This window comes from Pagrus major, chromosome 12 (genome assembly GCF_040436345.1).
Source record: "Pagrus major chromosome 12, Pma_NU_1.0".
NCBI classification, from domain to species: domain Eukaryota; kingdom Metazoa; phylum Chordata; class Actinopteri; order Spariformes; family Sparidae; genus Pagrus; species Pagrus major.
This window is the reverse complement of record NC_133226.1, coordinates 1740890-1762967: the sequence shown is the minus strand read 5'-3', so window position 1 is coordinate 1762967 and position 22078 is coordinate 1740890. Positions and strand designations below refer to the sequence as shown.

Here is a 22078-nt window from a genome sequence, read left to right as displayed (position 1 = left end):
CTGGAGGGTTAATGCAAAAACTCACGAAACAGACAATCTAACACACACACACCCACTCTCACTAGAGGTGAGAAAATAGAAAAAATAACACTTTTTCTCTAGCTCCCATTTTTCATTCTCTACGAGACTGTTCTGTCACTTTCATGTGATGAACCAAGTGCAACACTGAATATCTTCCAGGAGTGGACATCTGAAAATGCGTGCTGTTATCCCCATATTCAAATGATATCACACCTTCATCCTCTACATCCTCATCCTCTTAGTGTGTCAGAACAACTATATCAGACACTGAGCAATCACAAATGTAAACAGAGAACTAATGTAAATAATCTGTCATGTAAACGAAATAATGTTTTAATTAAAAAGGCCGCGGACACAAATCATTATCCAATATAAATTAACAGCTGTTTACATCATTTTAACACCTCATTTTAGGTTTTTAAAGATTTAAAGCTACTGCAACCAATTTTCAATTTTGTTGATTCTGGTGGACAAAAGATGACAGTTGTGTGAAAAACAAAGTAAACTTTGTTTTAGTGCAGTACAATCAGACCTCTGGCTGTGAGACTCAGCACTCATTTTTTATTTTATGACTTATCCAACAGGGAAAGTCAGAACTGTTTCAAACATAGTTCATAAATAATACTTTTTAAGACATAACATTGTTATGGCATAATGAGTTTTGATATTAGTTTGCAATAAAGCAGACCTGGGATTTGTAATTATGGCAGTGGTGTAGCACTCAGAAGCTGTTTGTGATGCCAAATCATACATTTAACCAATGTAATAAATGTAAGTTGATGCTACATTTCTTTTGCTGTTGTGCATCAAATACAGCAGCCTGGCCTCTGAGTTTGATGTGGCATCACTTCTTGTAGAGCCCCTCTAGTGCAGTAGTATAAAGAGGGTGAAAGGTCGCAGTGGTGTAATGGTTTGGCTGGTTGGATGGGTCCTACACAAGACTTCACTCCAGAGACCAGGATTCGTGTTCAGTTTTGTGACCAAGAGTCAACACTGATTTGTTTATAAGCTATTCTATGTAAGTAAGTTAACATGTATGTTGATGACATAACTTATGTTATTTGAGTGATGTACTTACATTACTTGAGTTAAGCCACTGGCATTATTTACATTACAAAAGTTACAAGACTGAACATAATTGTTTCAACTCAAAGTATGATCTTTTCCTAAACCTAACCAAGTACTTTTGGTGCCTAAACGTAACCGCAGTTTGAAGCTTAAGGCCACTGACGAAGCTGCTGTATTTGACAAGTTGACAGTGAGAGCGTGTTGGTCAGGAAGAGGAAAACATTCTTTTTGCTTTATCTGAATAGTTTATTGCATTTGGTGTCCAAGGATCTTTGTTAATAATCAAAAACATACCACCAATTGTATAACTGGTATAATGGATGAATATAGTACCTACCATTTGGCGTAATTATCTGTGCAACAGGAATGTTGCTTAACTGAGGAATACTTCCTGAGTTTTCAAATTTCAACATAGCAAAGTAAAAAAAAAATGTACATTCTGTGTCCGCTTAGGTAAAAGAATGAATGAAGAAGAAGAAGGGCCAGAATGAAAGGTCCTCCTGACTGACATGAAATAAAATAAAAGTTATGAAGTGTAAAAAATGACACAAACCAAAACGGATTGAAAGAGAGAAAATACAGATCAGAGGTGAGGATGGGCCTGTGGGTGTCCTGTTTTACTGTGACCCACATATAGCGCACGCACGCACGCACGCATGCACGCACACACACACACACACACACACACACACATACACACACACACACACACACACACACACACACACACACACACACACACACACACTGCACAGGAGTGCTTGTCACATGTGAGAAAATGTTATCAGTCACTCTCTGACTCACACTAGCCTGATGAAAGCACACAGCGTTGTAACCTGATTGTTTCTGCTGGGTGCAGCAGCTTCAGTTTGTTACAACCGCAGTAAGCAGCAGCAGCAGCAGCAGCAGCAGCAGCAGCAGCAACAGTAACAGTAACAACGCCACAGAGAAGAATAGAAAGAGGACACAAAACTGAGAGCAGGGTAATTACAACATAAAGCTCTAAGCTCAGTATGATGTGACTGAACACACACACACACACAGAAAAGGCAGTAATTAGACAATGTGCTTCTACACAGACCAGAAACTAGTTCATGGATTTTTGATGGTGTCACTGCTGTTCTCAGGGATGTCTGTCGATGGATTGAAGGAGTTTTACAGACAGGTGGATCTTTTTACAGACAGCTACACCATGAACTCCACCCACAGTGTGATAGAGCTGAGCCCTGTCCTTTGAATAAGGCTTTACTTGTTCAGACTAAAATGTTATCAAACTGAAATAATCATGTTTATTCTCATCCAGCTCATCTGTTTTTTGACAACTGGATACAGTGTTGGAGGTCAGTCCAAGTTCATGCCTATGAAAGCTACTCAGTGGCGCATGAAGACTTCTCAGGTATAAAATTACCTGGATCTTTCTGGATCTTTCTTGTTGGTGGGCCCATAAAGCATGGGGACGAGAGACTTCTGATTTATCCCTCAGCTAACTTGAACTGGGGTAAAAGGATTTAATCACGTGGTTCCTCAAGACTTTCCAAACGTTATCATACTGGAGGGCTCAAATTTTGCTAAAGAAATATATATATTATATATATATATATATATATATATATATACATCAAATGCTTTACAGCCACTTCTTTCATGATGTAAGTCTCTAAGAGAAAGTATTTTGGGCCTCTGTGTGTCATGTGTTGTTGTCATCCAAGCCTGGCACTCTTTCTGGAGGCTTGACATGAGGTATGTTGAGAATGTATTGTCCATGTCCCAGTATTGCACTGGGACATGGACACAAATATAATTCTTTTGTGTGTTTCTGCTTTGTTACAGGTGTTATTTTGTTCTGCATTGTGCTCCACAATGTCCAGTTTCAACACTTCAGTTGTTATATAGTTAGTTATTAGGAGTGGTGAATTATTATCCTGTGAGTGATCTTTCGTTCAATATTGAGCACATTTAATTGCATGACCAAATTTTAGCAAACGAGTTTGGTAAATTAAGAAAAAAGGGTGTGTATTTATAATACAAGGAACCTAAAGTTCATTCATTCAAAGACTTACTTTGCTGGACACAGACCCAATTATTATGTATATTAAAGAATTGGAGAGAAACTTCAGTAATAACAGACCTGTAAATCAAACCTGGACAACTTCAGGGTCCTTACATGTAGTTTCACAATCCAATTAGAAGTTATGTTTGCATGAGTGATTATGTAAGGAAGGAATTTTTTTTACATTCAAATTGATTAATTGCATTACAATCACAAACACTGTTGTTTCACTATAAAACATTCTAACAGGTGATAGTAGAACATTTAAATGTAATGGATCAGTTCTCCAAACAAATCCATCAATCCATAATCTATAGCCATATCCTTCAAAGGGTTACAGGGAACTGGAGCCAATCACAGCTGACATTGGGCGATAGATGTGTAGCAGACTGAACAAAGGAATATACCAGGAAACTAAATTCTTTCATTAACATTTTGATGGTTTAATCGAAAGGCTCTCTGTGCCTGTGTTGGGCTGCACGGAGACACACACGGACCTGTCATTGGGTCTGTGTGTGACATCCTCTGACCATAAGGACGAAGGATGTCAAGAAAGAGAAGGAACAGAACAGAGAAGACATGCGTTGTCCCACCAACCGTAGACTTTGCATCCTCATCCTTATGTCCTAAACCTATCAAGAGTCATAAATAAACTGCATTCCTCGCTATCTTGGTTCCTTTCTCTTTCTTCACAAGGGTGAAGACATGGGTCTTCAATAGTCATTCTTCATCAATTTTTGTTCTGCTGACCTTCTCCTCTTTGGCTGTTTTTCGGCCACCTCTCCATCATTACACATGGCCAGTGCTCACTTTATGGCATTCCACAGCTCCTTCTCCCCCATTTTGTGCACAAGCAGGTACCCCCCCTGTTGCTGATTGGCTGGAATGACTGGAGTGGCCTGTTCTGAGCCACTTTGTTTTGTTTTCCACTTACAGAGCCAGGGGTGAGTCTGAAGACTGTTTTTTTTTTTTTCAGCGTGCACACAGAATGGACAGCTCGCGGAGATATACACCGAATTTGACAAAAAGTGTACTGTATTAGCATTAATGACTATACCTTTAACCTAAACAGTCTTTGGATTGTGGAAAGAAGCTGAAGCACCTGGAGGAAAACACAGAAAAAGGTCCCAGCCAGACAGCAGATTCAAACCCTGAACCTTTTTATTGTAAAGCCACAGTGCGAGTCACTTCACCACTGTGCCACCCAACAAAGAATTTCATTTAGATTTTCATTTATTTGTGTACACATTTATGAACTCATATCCAAACTGAAGTTTCACTTCTGCTCTCTCTACTCAAATTCTTCTATCTTTCTCTCCCTAGTTTTCTCTTTCTCTTGCTAGTCCACCTCTCTGATTCAGTTGATTCAGTTGTCCTCTTCTCCTCTATCCTCTGAGTCAGTCGGAAGGGACATACAGGCTGATTATCTGAGTGAGAAAGTGTGTGTGTGTGTGTGTGTGTTCTGTCTTCCCTCAACTTCACTTGTCTTTGCATGAAATACTTTTTACATCTCAACCACTCAAAGAAAGACTGAGCGGAAGAGAGAGCTGAACCGTTTTCACCCTGAGACACCCCATGCAGACATGTCATGTGATGTCTGTGACGTAAAGCATCATTAATTTTGCTTCATTTCACATGTGAAAGTAATGAATTTCTGCTTACTCTCATCTCAGAATCTTTTGCAATTGGAGCCTTTGTCATGCATCAAACTCACAATATGGAACAATATCTTTACACTAGAGCCTCAGGATATAACAACCAATCAAAACAAAGCCAATTCACAAATACCTGAGTAATTAAACCATCAATTATTGAAATAAAAAACATCCCTCAAAAGAGACAAACCATCAAGATCAACTTTATTTTAAGCACCACCACCTTAGGACAGGTCACCAATTAAGGTTGCCCTGTCAGTTACATGGCTGCAGTTATGGCACTGTTGGTGGGTAGGTCCACCACTTGGGTAAAGACTAAAATATTTCTATAAGATGGATTGCCATGAAGTACACACATTTATGTTCTCCAGCGGATGAATCCCAGTGACTCTGGTGATTCCCTGAATTTTGACTTTAGTGCCACCAAATTTGTGATTTTGTGTAGTATCTTAGCAATGCTTGCTAACAGTCTAAGCTAAGATAAACGGTGACACTTTATAATAACCATTATTTATAAATGGCAAATTTATAGTTAATTAACTTTAGTTAATAGTTATTTTAATGTTGAATGTTGTTTATAATAATCTGTAAATGGTTAATAAATTCTGTGTAGTACACCTTTAAACATTATTTTGAAGGCCATTATAAAGTTGCAACTGATGTTTGTAAACTTTTATGATTGCTTAATAAAAATAAAGAAAGCACTTTATTTTGATAGCAAGTTAGCATTGTAATTGTGAACATTTTAGCCTGCCATTGTTAGTATTTAGCTCAAATCATGGCTGTATTTCTTGCTGTTGGAAACACTTTTGCAAAGAATAAAATCAGTTAAAGGAGTTGTTTCGGGCCAGTGAGTTACTTACGTGTGTTGCTAGGCTGTGAGTCCATAGGAATCATAATTTTGCCTCGTGTCCCCCTCCTGGCAGCCAGGGAGCGCTCCAGAGTGGAAATACTGCTGGATGCCTCATCACCATCAGCGCCTGGAACATCAAAACATTCAAGTTTCAAAACAGGGATTTAAACATTTTGTGTTCTTTATTTAAGCTCCAAAACATTTAATTAAATAAATGTGTTTGTTTTATCTATGATGAATCATGATTCATTATAGCTAGAGTTAGAACATTAGAGACATGCAGATGTGAAACACTAACATTACAAATTAATTAATTTTAGTTGTCAACACATCATAGAGATATAGAGATGATAACCCTAACATGAAATCTGTATCGATAAAAAGACACAGACACAAATAAAAGTTGATGAATAAAGCAAACAACATTTGCTTTTAATTAAAGTTTATTATTGTAATATTTTAAATAATGATCAAAACATAAATACAATAAAGTATAATGGTTATTTATAAGGTTATACATCCTATATAATACATATCCAAATGTAATCATTTAAATAACAAATAAGTGGACGAATAAATGACTGAATCAGCATCCATTCTGTACCTGAGTGGCTGCTCTTGCTGCCCATCTGGCTCTCTGACTGGCTGTGTGCGACCTGGGGGAGGTCCTGGCATGACTGGATGGGTGAATCATGTCCAGATGGGGCGACACTGGGAGCTTTCTCCATGTTCTTCATCTCCATCTCCTCATGATGGATCCAGAGGTCAGGAGGCCGCAGGTCCTTCTGGCTGCCCTTCCTCTTACTGGCGCCGTGGCTCGCTCTCTTCCTACAGAGGTGAGAAAGTCAGAGGGCGGGTGGGAGGGAAGGTAGACGTGAAGAACAGACTGCAGGACTGAGTGAACCATGGGAACCATACTGCCATAAGAGTCATGTTGCTGGGAAACCCTCTAAATCCCAGCAGAGTATTAACACACTTGTTCATCTGTGACATAGCAGTAATTTGCATCCATCATAAAACCATCTGCCTTACTCATGTATGCTGCAACAAGGAAGAATATTAGACAGACATGAAGAAGGGAACAGATGAAAACAGAAAGATTATGGACAGACGAGGAGGACAATGACGAGAATTCCTCAGTTGACCTATTATACCAATTGAAGCCTATTAGACCAGATTAACATGTATTTGTTTTATTATAAACCGGGTTATACACTAAACTGCTGAAATCTGGCAGGCTGGTTAAAAATCAGTTTTGACTTAATGTCATGAACTGGATTATAAAAAAACATTATGATGGATTTAACAGACTGACACCTGTCAAACTAGATTACTAAATAGTACAGACTAAAACAAAATTAACTGGATTATAGCTATCTTTGGCTGTAGCTACTATCTGCTGTCAGCTAGTTAGCTCAGTTAGCCGTGCAGCTGGCATTGTATTAGCTAAGTAGAATCCGCCAAGGACCAGCAATTGGATTGGTGTTTATACCTAATCCAATAAACGATCAAATAAATTAATTAGATAAATTACAAAAGAACTATGACTGAAGATGAATGGGATTATAAACAACAACAACATTATTATTATTATTATTATTATTATTATTATTATTATAATAATAATAATAGTGTGTGTGTGTGCTTAATAATAAGCCTAATGTGATTAAGGCCACAAAGGTAAGGTTCATCCTAATCAGGAAAGTTACAAGTCCTATTTGATTTAGTACAAATTTTCAGACCTGAACACATGTGAGACTTGATTTCTATGAAAAAAAACAACAACAACAGCCATGATGACTTGTTAACCATCTGCCTTGTTATCCTGACAGCTGTTTCCTGCCACCACACAGATGAATGAAACGTCTTACTTCCTCTGCTGGGCGGAGGAGCGCCGGGTGCAAATGAGCGCCACGATGACGACCACAACCACGGTGACAGCTCCCACAGAGACCACAATGATGACCAGGAGGTTACTGTTCTTCTGAGGCGTGGCGCTGCCGTGAGGTGGACGCATCTGACCAATGGGAGACTCTAAAATACATAGAAAATACAGTTGAGACTTTAAAACATGGGTTTTATCTTATCTGAAGTAATGGTTGAGGATTCTGAAAGTCAATGGCTAACAATATTAAAAAAAGAATTTTCAACAAAGTGAATTGTAATTTTTCCTTTTTGTGCGCATCATGTATAAAAAAAATGTTGTAATTTTCATATTTGAAATGTACAATTACTGCCAATCAGGACTTAATTCCAATTCACATTGAAACCCGTATTGAAACATTGAAACCTTAAACATCATTTTAAGTTGAAATTAAATTTCAGTCAGTTTCACTCTCATTTTAGCAGTATGATGTTTACAAGTACACTACAATGTTTGTGTCTTTGTAGATTTCTTTTCGATTCAAAAGGAAGTTATATTTTTTTCACAACTTTCTGTATTTTGAAAGCTGATATAGTGATTATTATAACATTTTGATCTATTTGTATTAATCTAAAGGTAATGTTGATTTGCATTTTAAAATGATCCTGTTGTACATATATATAATATACATTAGTCAAAGGGAAATAGTTTTGGAATAGTTTTGGAATCTATAAAGATAACTGCTAAGCCTGCAGAGTGAAACCCAAACTGGTTTTCCCTCAACTGACAACACAAATGTGCTGCTGCTGAACCAATCAATACACTGTGTGTGTGTGTGTGTGTGTGTGTGTGTGTGTGTGTGTGTGTGTGTGTGTGAGAATGAGTGAGTGTATGACAGGTGTAAAGGGAGAAAAGGGAATCGATGACATGCTCTGTCATTCATTAACTCGACCTTGGAGCAGAGAGAAAAAGAAAATAGGAAACACAGGCGGAGTCTGGATGGGGGGGGGACGAAAGAGAGAAGGAATGGAGAAAGAGAAGTGAGAGGGGAAATAGAGAAACAAATATGATAGTGAGGGGTAAGAGAAAGGGCAGAATGGTGGGTGGAAGAAAGGACAGGGGAGGAAAGACAGATTAAGAAAAATGCATCTGAGAGGCACTTTACTTCTTTTACTCTCTCTCTCTCTCTCTCTCTCTCTCTCAGTGGAATCCAGTCTATCACAGCATCTATCACTTTTTTTTACATTTCTTGTTTTAAGTTAGATTTCATCATCGTCTCCCTTTTCCTTTTTTTAAAATAATAATAAAACATAAATCTTTCATTCAAACAGAAGTCTGACCCTTTGCTCAGGTTTATTCCTCAGGGTACAAAAGTAAAGGTCATGGTCATAACAATCAAAAGGGTTCCTGCTTCTTCTTGGGAGCAGGAATGTTTATCAGGAGATATAACTGCATTCTGACAATCAGCAGCTCAGTCAGTTTAAAACCACAACAATATCAACTAATCAACACATGAGGGACAGGAAGTGTGGGAATCCACAACGATCCAGATACCTCTGCCGAGGCCCAATAATCAAAACAAAACAACCCCACCTTCAAGCCTTTTGTAAGTACTTGATCACTCTTAAAATAACAGTGAAAATGAATGACAATAAATAACACAACTCCAACAGTCTCAGAGATGATTGATGGGATAGAACTCTGGCTGACTTATGTGTTGGGGTTTCTAGTACTGCTGCCATTATTGAGACTGGTCAGCCCACCACTTTGGTCCAGATTGAAAAAACTCAAGAACTATTGTATAGTTCTACATTCAATTTTGTACAGACATTCCAGGTCCCCACAGGATGAATCCTACTGATAGTGGTGGTCTCCTGACCTTCCCTGTAGTGCCATCATAAGATTAACATTTGTAGTTTAACAATTGTTGGATAGATATTCATGAAATATGGTAGAGATAACCATGTTCCCTTCAGGATGAACTCTAATAATGTTGGTGATCCCATTACTTGGGGCATCATCATGTCAATCTTATGTACTTTGTTTTTTTGATTTTGATTGATTGATTGATTGATTGATTGATTGATATATTTTATTTTGAACAGCTAACAAGACTCTAGACCAGTGGTCCTCAATAGGCCTATTTGTGGCCCCCGAACTGTTATTCCTTCACTATGTGTTTTGGTTGGGTCAGCACGTGTATACCGGGACTTGTCTCCATGCCAACGATACACAGACAGCCTTTTACTGGGTCACTCACTGCTGCGAGCGCAATTTTTAACTTTCACTTTCGTTTTCGGAGCAGTTCGCATATTGACTTTTGCCAGCTGTAGGAGCCTAGATTGCACGAAAATGGCGTGTTCCAAGTTCACTGCCAAAAGAAAAGTGGACATTGAAAATTGGCAATTCAAAGAAGAATGGACTGAAAAATGTGCATTCATTCTCCCTCCAACCAGCACAAGACCCATGTGCTTAATAAGCCAGGAGACTATAGCCGTGATAAAGATTTTTAATTTGAAACGGCACTATGAGAAGAAGCATAGGAATTTTGAAGCGACATTTCCTCAAAATTCAGAGGTAAGAACAACAAAAATAAATGCACTGAAATCATCAAGCTGCAAGCAGGATTCTTGTCACATCTATGACACAACAACAAAAAAACTTTGATTCCTGAGATCTTGATATATTTGTTTACCAAAGGAATCTATGGAGGTGTTGATTTTTTTGTTAAACTGAAAGGGACATTTGGTTTGATTTTAGCATGTATGTTAGTTTTGGAATTCCTGAGATGCTTGATTCACCTTAGGACAGAAATACATTTTTCCTTCTTTCTTGTGGTTCTTTGTGTTTATATTTAAAAAGAAAAGTGTTCCTAATCCCCTCCTGATATATTTGTTTTGGATTCATGACAGGGGTCATGTTTTGTTTTATTCAACTATTTATTTTAATTTATGTCAAAATGGAAATGACATTTTATTTTAGTTCGTATTTTTGTTGTTGTTTTGAATGAAAAGGACATTTTGTTTTGAATATTACATTATTATTGCATGTGGCCTGACCTTTGAGTCATTGAAAAAAATCTTTGTGGCCCTTTAACATTTGTATTTGAGTACCCCTGCTCTAGACTCTCAGTCCTGTTCTATCTATCTATCTATCTATCTATCTATCTATCTATCTATCTATCTATCTATCTATCTATGACTAAGCAAATACGTAAACACTGTGATTGATGCAACATTGTTCATTAATTGTCCTGCAACTATTTAAAAATAACATAGAAGGTAATTAATTCATCATCATTGTACAACTGTAAAGCGAGACATTTTTTCTCATTTAAGGCTATAGATATAGATATAGATATAGATATAGATATTTTCAACTTTAATTGCTTTAAAGTGGTATGGAGCTCTCATCTCTGAAAACAGCCAACTTCACCTCCTCCGGATAAAATGAAGAGAGAATGAGACAACTTATGTAATTGTGTACATTTGTGTATAGCAGAAGCCAGACAGTGCTATACCTAGACCGCCAGCCTGCTCAGATATTGTCAGTGGATCAGAACTACAGGCTGAATCAGTGAGTACTGTACAGACTGTAAATGTAGAGACGGACACAGCAGTGATCTGAGGGAAAGAGTCCGAGATGAATCTTCTCTGTAGGTCATTTTTCAAGCGAGAGGAAGCTCTGCGACATAAAGGATGACACCAGGTTAAAGATGAAATAGGGTGAAGCTGATGAATGAAGCTTCGCCCTTGCCGACCCGCCATAAAGAGAGAGGAGGATGGAGGTCGGAGAGGAAAGACTTATGATTGGCTCCAGCAGCAGCAGCAGCAAAAACGCAGACAGTCCATCTTCAAACACACACACACACACACACACACACGCGCGCGCGCGGTCACGCACAAACTGCTTTCCCTACACTTAGACACTGCCAGCTTCAGACCCCGACCTCTGACCTCACTGTGTATGAGGGGTTTCTTGAAGCTGAAATAAGAGAAGACAGTTACAGTTATGAACATGATTTGTATTATAGGCAATTACTTTAGCTTTGGCAGTACTTTCAGGGTTATTAATACCAGCTGTATTAGCATTGGCATACTGTGTAGCAGCATATTTCCGTTAGCATAAGTGAAAGTACCGTAGCATTAATATCAGTATTAGCATTAGCATGAGTGGCCTATAGCCATTGTGCTGGTTGTGAATTAGGATTATTATTAGTATTAGTGTTGGTATAGGCATTGATTTAAGTGTACTAGTTAGTTAGCTTTAGCATCAGTTTCAGTGTTATAATAGCAGCATATTATGATAGCATGAATATCCGTTTAGCATTAGCATGCGTACTATTAGCATTAATATTAGCCTTCACATGAGATATATGTTTAGCATTAATCTTATTATCATTATTATTATTATTATTATTATTATTATTATTATTAGCATTAATATTACCGTAGGTTTAATTATTATTTACAATATTACTATTGCTATTTAGAATCAGCATACAATTAATACTATTTAGCATACAATAAATTACAATGTTTGTTTAGAATAAGTTCCTCGTAAAAACTACCTCTGGGTAGCTATCAAAGATGCTAGCAAAGCAATAAAGGGAAAACAAATAAGAACAGCAGAAATTAGTATTTTCATTGGATAATGAATTAAAGCTGATTATAAATTTAAATAAATTATAAATTACAAATAAATTATAGTAAAAAGAAAATGTTTCAAAAATCCAAATAGATACGTTATATTGTTTATGTATTACAAAAACTGTATTGATAAAATAATTATTTATTTTTTCATAATCTTAACCAGTAGGCGATTTGAGGAGGGATGAGGGGGGATGCCATCCCCCTTGTTAGCAAAATTACCAAAAAGCATCCCCCTTGTTAACCTGCCATCACTCTCCATCCCCTAGTAGCAGAAAGTGTGTTACAAATCACAAGCGGCCGCAATCAGCTCCGGCACACAGTGGAGTCAAGCCGTGCACGGCCGCTTTGCGCAACAAGCCGCAACAAGCTACACAGAGCAGATCGCGCCGGCAGGAAGTCAAAGACACAGGAACAGCATAGAGCATCCGGTCAATTTTCAAAATAAAACACCCTGTGCAGACTCCCGATTGTATGAAAACGAAAAATGACCAGATCAACAAAATCTGAGCAAGTCAACAAAATCGGGCAGGCCAAAGGCTTCCAAAACGTTCCCGCTGGGTTCTCTTTATACATTCTTGGTATGACGCCGTGCGGAGGGCGGAACAAAACCTGGAGCAGATGCGACGTCATAGAGCAGCTTCCGGTGGATTCCCAGCGCATCTCTTGTGTAGAGGAGCACAACAAGTTTGCTTGTTCTAAAACTAAAATGTTACTTTTTGTAAGTGTTTTTAGTGTGTCTGTTCAGAACATGGTGGCTTATGTTATGTTGGTAATTGTCATTTTTGTGCTGGTTTATAGTTTAACCATTAGTGGGGTAGCTGTTACATTTCCTGACACCAGCTGTTTTATCCCCCATTGAAGCGCACTCTGCTGGACAAACTATGTCATTACACCAATTTTAAATTACCCCAAGCATGTTTTTCTCCATTATAGTTTTTAAATATAAGGTTTTCATATCGATGCATATCGGACAATATATACACCGATACCAATATATCTGTGAGAGGCTCATATCGGCCGATAAATCGGTCAGGCTCTACTATTTTGCACAATGTTCATTTTGTGTCCTTCAAGGAATTTAGATGGTAAAAAATTCCAAGGGGTCATGTTACTTAAAATGACCCTGCTTGTAGTGTATTGTGAGAAACATGAGAAAACCCTCCCTGAATAAACTCAGTCCAGTGCATACAATTTAAAGGTGTATTTACTCATTACTTTAATACACTTATAAAAAGACAATTGTAGTAGGGAGAGAAGGAAGATAACTGGATAAAATGGAATTGTAGAATTAGAAATGCCACAGTTATGGTTAAGGCATCCTGCAACAATTTCCTTTGGGAGGTGTACATAAGTGTGTCGGGGCAGGGTGGTGCTCCTATTGGGCCTATTGTTTGGGCCTATCCTATTGTTAAAAATTAACAAATCACCTACTGATCTTAACCATATTTAAGTTTAATATTCTTACTCTGATCGTTGTATTAAATACTAGACGCTTCCTCTGTGACTGTCCTACTTAAAATTCTTTAAGTTACAAATAATTTTATTGTTGTTTAGGTCATTATATTAAGAACTACAAAATGGAGATTTATATACCATCAGCCTCTCTAATCCTGTCCCCAAGTTAAAGCTATTATTTTCTCTAGTTTGTAGAAACACTGATTGATGTGGAGATAGTGAATCTAATTAATTTTTCCTGCCAGAGGCAATACAACAACAAACAGGAAGCGATGCTAACGGACTGTAAATCAGTGAGCCGCAGCTCCTCATCGGGACGCTGCAAGTCATTAAAGTAAGTTTAGACATGACTGAGTTGAGTGATCAAAGACAACAACTGAGTCGATGTGATAATGTGATGATGCTGCAGAATACCACACACACACACACACGCAATCAGCTCAGCTCAGCTCCCAGGAAATTTGTTCTCATTACAGTATCAAGTCCAATAATTAACCGAAATGTAATTCTACTTTCTGACAGTCAGAGTCAGTGAAGCAGAAGAAGTGTGTGTGTGTTTCTGTGTCAGTGTGTTACCGTTGACGCTGCTCCTGTCAATCAGGTTGGTGTCAGACGGCCAGAAGGCATGCTCTCCCCCTCGACCTGAAGGAGAAAAATATAGAAAAACATCAGGAAGGAACAAACAAAAAAGAAAAGGGGCAAAGACCCTAACCCTAACACTTATAAATATGGCATTTTGCAGCGGGAATAGAGGGATGGGACAGAGAGACTGGTTCCTTGTTAGGAAATAAATCACTTAGCTGACAGCTACAGTCTGATAACAAAACAGATCCTTTTATAGATAGAGAAATGTCCCACACTTCAACCCACTAAAGCAACGTTACAAGACCAAACAACAGGTGGTAATGTGGTAGCAGGTAGAGTCTTTGGCAACTTATGTGTGAAATTGTGCGAATTTATATGTGGAAAAGTCACCCTGTCTGTTCGACCGACTCTTCATCACACTTCCATCCAAAAAACAGTGTCTGTCCCCGGCAGCGAGAGCCAGGCAGCTCCTGCTGTTGACTGGCGGTGATTTTGTGACTCACGATGTCTTTGTCACCTTCCACTATTGTGGAACCCGGGACCCGGTCAGCTTTTCCTACAGAGTCTTTGGTGAACTTGCCCCCCCAAAACAGCATTTCTCTCCGCGAATGAGAACCAGACAGCGTCTGCTATTCACTGATGACGATTATGTGACGTAATTTACAGAAAAAAACATATCTTTGTCACTTTTGGCGATGCATGGTGGGTCAGGATATCAACCCAATATCACACTCGATACACCTCTATCACTATAAATTTCACCCCACATACAGTTTAACTACTTAACCATAATTTAAGCTAACCAGATCTAGAATCTGCTGCATCAATTGTCATTGATACCAGCCGCATAAATACAGCTTAATTTTTTCATTCAGATCCCCTTCATCCCCTCCGTGAGAAATTAACTAAGATGTATCTCACAATGTTAAAGAAAGTGAGAAAAAAAATCCTAGATTTGTCCCTTTATCCAGAACAACCAAAAGTTAATGAGGTGCATTCTGGGCTGAGACCCATCCTCCATTTAAATTTGTGGAAATCTGTTCAGTAGTTGTTGTGAAATCCTGCAGACAAACCAACCACCCAACCATCCATACAACCAACTAACCAATGGACATGGAAGAAAACATCACCTCCCTGGAGGAGATAATACCATCAACTAAAGAAACTAAGGATGACAAGACTGGATTAACGACACCTATGCACAGGCCCCAGGCCCACAAGGCCCCCAATTTTCCCAAATTCACAGTTTTCACATTTCATTTTATTCATCTGTAGTGTTGAGAAATAAATTGATGTCTTATAATTGTGAAATCAGGATTTCTCCTTCGATTATGATTGTACCATCAAAATCTACAATCATTGCATCCCTACTCACTGAAAGTTTCATTTATTAACTGGCACCACTTATAGTGCTCTCCTTCTGATGATCTGATTGGTTGAAGTTAGGCCATGTTTGAAGGTGACAGATGGTTCATCCAATAAACTGCTAAGTGTTTTTTGAAAGTGCCTGCCCTTTTCCACATCTGTGCTACCACTGTTTGTGTAGTATAAAACCTATATACTATTAAATAAACTGAGTTAAATTTCACAAAATTGTTTTAAAATACATGTTTCTGGTTTCCCCCTTGTTGACCAACAGAGGAGCTAGATACATTTGGAGGATATTTAAAAAGAAAGTCAAGAGCATATCAACATAGATGTTGCCAGAGAACAGACTGGACAACTGTTGAGAGAGGTTTTCAGATTATCGTGCCAACAGTTAACGACATCTCAAATTAATTCAAAGTAAGACACGATACATAATTCTCCCACATTTTACTTAATATTTAGTACTTCTACTTGAGTAAAGAATGTGTTCACTTTACCGCTTACGCACACACACACACACACAAAAAGGGTGTTCCTTGTCAGTCTGTCTTTGCGTGTGCATTAAACAGTCTGTTTTCATGTGTTTACAGTAGAAGGTCCTCAGTAACAGGGCAGAACATCAATCTTCCCTCCTCCCCTGACAACACTTCTGATTTATACGGAGAAGGACTGCAGTGTGAACATGTGCACACACCACACACACACACACACACACACACACACACACACACACACACACACACACACACATATACATCTGTCAGAGAAACAGCACCATTTAACATCCTGACACTGGAGCTGAGTCTCTCTGGTTCAGTGTCCCAACACCTGAATCGCTTCACTGCACTAAGGTCCAGCTGCTCTAAAAATTCCCAGAATGTTTTTTTAGAAATCAGTGAACATCTTTGACAGAGACAGCCAGAGTGGCATATCCACCTTCTACAGTATGTCATAATGAACTAGTATATAGTAGGAATTTGTTTCTGGACCAAGGCCCAGTTCATTAAACATTGCTTAAATAATCCTGACTGTTTTCCTTGGGGTATTCTTGTGAGGGAATATGAGGTGCTATATCTGTTGAAATGAGCCATTCAACCATTGTATACAGGTTGAGCGCTACAGACGGTTGACAAATGAAATTAAATATCTGAATAAATGAGTTAAGAAACCAAACAAATGGTGGCTCTATTGTACTGTGGGGTGCAGGTGGCGTGGCTTGGATCCACTTGTCTGAATAGAAGGAAGGATCACTGCAAGTCAACAAAGTTGTTGAGTGATCACTTTTATCCTACGATGAGGTCAGGGTTGTCGACTGTTGCTGATTGTTTTTCCAATTTTCATGGCTGTGATTTAGTTTTGTTGGTCCAGCATGCAGTGGGTGGAGTCTAGTGTAAAGCAGAGCTATTACATTTTATGTCAGCCTCAGGATGAATTGTAATAACTCTGGTGATTCCTTAACTTGTCATCTTATTTATTCCTCTGGTCAAAATTTCAATTTGTCCAAAACTTTGGTTTATGACCAAATATCTGCTAAATTAATGACATTCCCATCTATCTCAGCTGTACTTTGTGTGTGTCCTAGTTAAGTCCTAATTAATTAGTTAATACGTTCTAAGACTATATCTGTTAAGCATCAGTATGTTTGCATTGTCAGTGTGAGCATGTTGTTATAATGGATGTGGTTAGCATGCTGAGCATTTAGCTAAAAGCTCCAGTGTGCATGACTGTCTTAAGGGTTTTACTCAAGTGGATCGATGAGTCCACATCACAACTATAACCACAACAGCAGTGGTTAGCGATATCGTTGGGATCACTTTTAATGCAAATAGAAAACAGCAACAACAGAAGAACATTGATAGCCAATCAAAATCCATCAACATTCACAGGCCATCACATTCACAACTTATAAACGCTTATATAATGTAATATTAGGCTTCAAATTTCACATATTATAATTTAACCTGCAACATACTGCTAAACTGTCTTTGGCTGATGAGGTCTCTGTAGTTTGTTTTGTCTTTACAGATGTTCTCATTGATAATCACCAAGATAATTGATGTTGATTCATATCAACTTATGAATAAAGTTTGTCTTCAAAAAATGACAAATCCAATTAGCAGGGTTTTGGATTCTCTTAACTCTTCTCATCATTGAAGAATTTAGTGAAACCATGTCCTTCTGGTTTCTTTTTGGTATGTAGGCCTACAACAGTAACAGTTAATCAATAACCATTTCCCTAAGCTGCTGAAACAGCTGGAGGGTGCAGTGCATGCTTGACTCCACAGTTTATCATTCATCAGTGTGCATGCTCACATTGTTCACATTGACCTATCCTTATAGTGATTGTTCCTGATGTAGATGGCCCTTAGTCTTTGTTTGTAGATAATGTCATGCTGTTAGTTTAAGCTCAGCATGCACTGTAGCATTTTGCTGGTGTGTACTATGGGCATCAAATGATGCAACACTACATCATGTAGTGTCAATAGAACTGTGTAACACCAATGACAATCTGTTTCACAACTATATTTACACTCATTTAAAAGATTAAATTAAAGATTTAAAACTCCCAAATTGTGTGTCATGTTCTTTGAGCTGCTGTGAGATTTTAAAGCAGATTTGAAAAGTTTTGAGTGTTCATTAGCATCATGTCCCCTTCTGGTTACTGTTTGCTGCTGCTAATGAAAATATCAGAGAACAGAGCGTTAATTATGTCCGAATTAATTTGATGAACTTGAAATATGGCTCTTTTCCATCGCCTCTAATTTGTCTGCATTAATAATTATACAAACCTCTCCTTCCTCTCTCGCTCACTTTCTTTTTATTTCACTCTCAGAAGAGAAATTATTTTTTGCTGAGCAATTAACAAACACCTTTCCTTCAGCTTGATAAGTCGGGGTTGTTTGCATAAAGTGAAAAATAAATTGAATCAAGATGAAATGAGATAACTTTTCATATTTTTCTTCCCTGTCAAGTTTTCATGTTACTGAATTCTCCAGACTGATATTTCAACCAACTAGGCTCAGGAAACTCATGGATATATTTCACTAAACTTGGTACATTACATATTTCAGTGGTTCAAAACCATTTCTGTCTGACACACCCCCTTACAGATGACACTATAGTACCCCTGCATCTACAACACCTGTCATTTTCCAAATACATCCATTACTGTTATCTCATTATTTAGACTGTTTATTCATTACATTCAGTTGTTTCATTTTCTCTGCTCACTGCCTAACTAGTTTAAAGCACTCTCAATTAATCTTATTTTCATCTAGGTAAAAATAACTGGATGAGTTGCTTCAAATTTAGCATAGTATAAAGTTAGATAACTTGAATGATATGTATGTCTACACACAACCTGATGAGAAGATAAACACACACACACACACACACTACCTACCTTGATCATTGGCCATCTTGTCTGGATGTTCCACTAAAAGAGGAACAGAGAGAGAGTCAGCAAACATATGAAATATAAAACAAAGGAATACACTGACAGAGGTCTTGATCTTCATTCTCTCTCACACACACACACACACACACACACACACACACACACACACACACACACACACACACACACACACACACACACACACACACACACACACACACACACACACACACACACACACACACACACAGACACACACACACACACACACACACACACAAAAAACACACTCTGACAGACCTTTGGCAGTTCTGAAGTGGACGGGCTCAGACAGCGGGCCGACTCCTTTGGCGTTTTTAGCCTGAATTCTGAAGTAATAAACCGTGTCGAGGTTCAGATCCACAACCTGATGGGTCAGCCGGTCACCACTTATCGCCTCCATCACCCAATCATCTATCGGCATGTTCTTATCCAGTGTGTAGTAAAGGATGTAGCCTATTAGACAAGAAGTTATAGGATTAATAAGAGTTAAAATCAAAGGCATTATTAATATTCAGAGTGCAGTACAGATCTTTAGAAATAAAGATATAAATTATATAGCAATCATTATTAGCCTGTTCTCATGCAGTTTGTGATAAAAATGTTACATGTGTCAGGGAAGAACATACATCTACAAAAAATATACAACTCAAGATAGCCATATTGATTCACCAGGTTGAATTTAGACCCTAACTCTAACCTGGTATTTCCAGTGTAATATAAGACCAGAGACTACATGACGACTAATCTTTGAAAATGTTTAATGTTATTATTACCATAGACAGATGGTGTAAGGTGTGAGAAATTTGAGAAAAGGAATTACATCAGATAATGTTAGATCTTATACTTTGATATTGTTGTGTGTGTGTGTGTGTGTGTGTATGTGTGTGTGTGTGTGTGTGTGTAGTGCTGTTAGCCCTGTAGAGAGCGTCTGATGCATCCTCCAGGACGCTGCAGGAGCAGCAGAGCTCGTTAAAACTGACGGGTTTACAGCCGGGTCGATCACCCAGAGGAAGAGAGAGAGAACAATGGAAGAAAGTGTGTGTGTGTGTGTGTGTGTTTGGATTCACAGAGCAACAACTGAAAAGTGTGTTGCATTATTGTAAAAAAATCATTTTTTGGTCTACTTTCAGACATTTTACAGAACTAACAATTAATCTATTATTTGAATAAATAATCAGCATTTAAATTGAAAGTCAAAATAACTATTACGTCTGATGAATAGTCTGTGTGTACTGTAACTGAAGAGTGAGTGTGTGCAGTAAACCAGTAGCTTGGAATGTCTGTGGTGATTAGTGTGTTTAGATAAACATTTACCTGTAATTCGTCCATTAGCCTCCATTGGTGGTTGCCAGCTGATTAAAATGGCGCGGGGTCGTCCCTCACGACTGATCACAGTCAAATCTTTGGGGGCGGAACTAGGAGCTGACAATTATGGATGGACAGGAGGAAGAGGAGAAAAAAAAAAGTGTTAGAAGTGGTAGGATGAGATAATGGTGCGATTATCTTAATTTTCTGTACATGATGAAGGTTACAGTTATCTGTATCTCTCTCCTTCCATGTGTTTGTCTCTCCTCTCTTGGTGTATGCTGTGCTGTCTCTTCTATGTTTGTGTAGTCTTGTCCTCTCTCCAGGTCTCCATGGCTGAGAGGTCGTTTTGCTCAGGTTTAACCTAGCTGTTGACTCCTGAAGTTGCTCAACATTCTCCTTGATCAATAGTCTTTATTTATGTTTTGAAATCTACATATATCTGTAATTTTGATGATGAACATGATTTGTCATGGGTTTTTTTGTTGATCTGTTCTGTTCTCAGGACAGACATAGCATTTCTGTCTATCAAGAGAGGGATCCCTCAATCTGTAGCTCTTCCTGAGTTATTTTCCATCTCCTTTTTCCTGTTCAAAGGGTGTTTGAGTGCAGATTTTCTTGATCTATTCAAGGGTAATCAAGTTTCTAAGGACAGTCAGAGAGTGTTGTACTCTATACAATTGAACACATTAAGGCAAATTGTAATTTGCTATACTGGGCTATATTAAACAAGACATGGCTTGCCTTTTCTTACTAGAAGTTAATTAGTGGACCTATGGACATATGATTTTCCGAAATGTAGCAAAGTTGAATTGATTAGTTGAGACAAATTGAGAAGACCAATATCCAAATCATGTCTTTCTTTTAAGTATGAAACTATGGTGAAGAGTCCATTAGTTTTGTTTGTCATAAAGATGTGAAGGAGTTGCAAACAGCTGTTACATTGCGAGGCACCTGAATCCCCAACGTAATGTGATCACGTGATCTCGCAAATCTATCTTGCCAGGCTTAGCATAGCATAGATGTTGCTATAGCATCAGTTATATCAGGATTGGAGAGTGTATTTCATTGAAAGGAGAGCAAAGCAATGCAAAAGATATTTTCACTCTTCTCTCGGCTGACTTCGGTAAGAGTTTAATTTACCAGCTGGCTGTGGTAGTGCTCTCTTACTGTAGATCTGATTGGTTGAAGTTAGTCCATGATAGATGATGATAAACAGATAGTTTGTTCAATCAACTGCCAAGGATTTTTTGAAAGTGCCTGTTATCCAAACAGTTTCTAGTAGCTCCTACCCAGATGGCTTGATGACTGAAACCATTTTGTGAAAGAAACCATGTGGTGCATCAGGTAATAACAGCTTACCTCCAAAGTTAAAGCAAAACTAAGAGACTACAGGTATGCGAGTAGTTCTGCTAGGCTGCACAGATGTTCTTCAAGGTAAATAATAACATCAGAATAGTAACACGCCCACAGTGCCAGAGCTGAAAAGCTTAGGTTTAGCAGGGACTGTCACCATATTCACCATTGTATTTAATAAGGGCTGTCAAAATAAGTCATTAATTTTGATGAATTAATTGTAGAAAAAATAACAGATTAATCGCCCCCTGACCTTACATCACTGTGCACATTCCACAGTAGCTTTGTAAACACAATAGAGGCAGATAACTAAACGCTTCTCAGCATACTGAATGGAAAAGTTCTGCTGTGGTTAATAGTCAGACGTTATACCATCGCTACCAAACCTTCCATTTCAGCATGATAAA

The 22078-nt window shown here is 38.2% G+C and overlaps 1 protein-coding gene across 1 annotated transcript in view; it reads right to left on the bottom strand.

Moving 5' to 3' along the window:
* The window catches only part of dcc (DCC netrin 1 receptor), a 245377-nt gene that overhangs the window by 43812 nt on the left and 179487 nt on the right, over positions 1-22078 (bottom strand). The window contains exons 19-25 of the mRNA XM_073478346.1: positions 20325-20432; positions 19269-19463; positions 18975-19007; positions 14195-14260; positions 7519-7681; positions 6252-6475; positions 5658-5774 (exon numbers count right to left, since the gene is read on the bottom strand). Of these exons, the coding sequence (XP_073334447.1) occupies positions 5658-5774; positions 6252-6475; positions 7519-7681; positions 14195-14260; positions 18975-19007; positions 19269-19463; positions 20325-20432 (906 nt within the window). The remainder of the gene's footprint in view (positions 1-5657; positions 5775-6251; positions 6476-7518; positions 7682-14194; positions 14261-18974; positions 19008-19268; positions 19464-20324; positions 20433-22078) is intronic.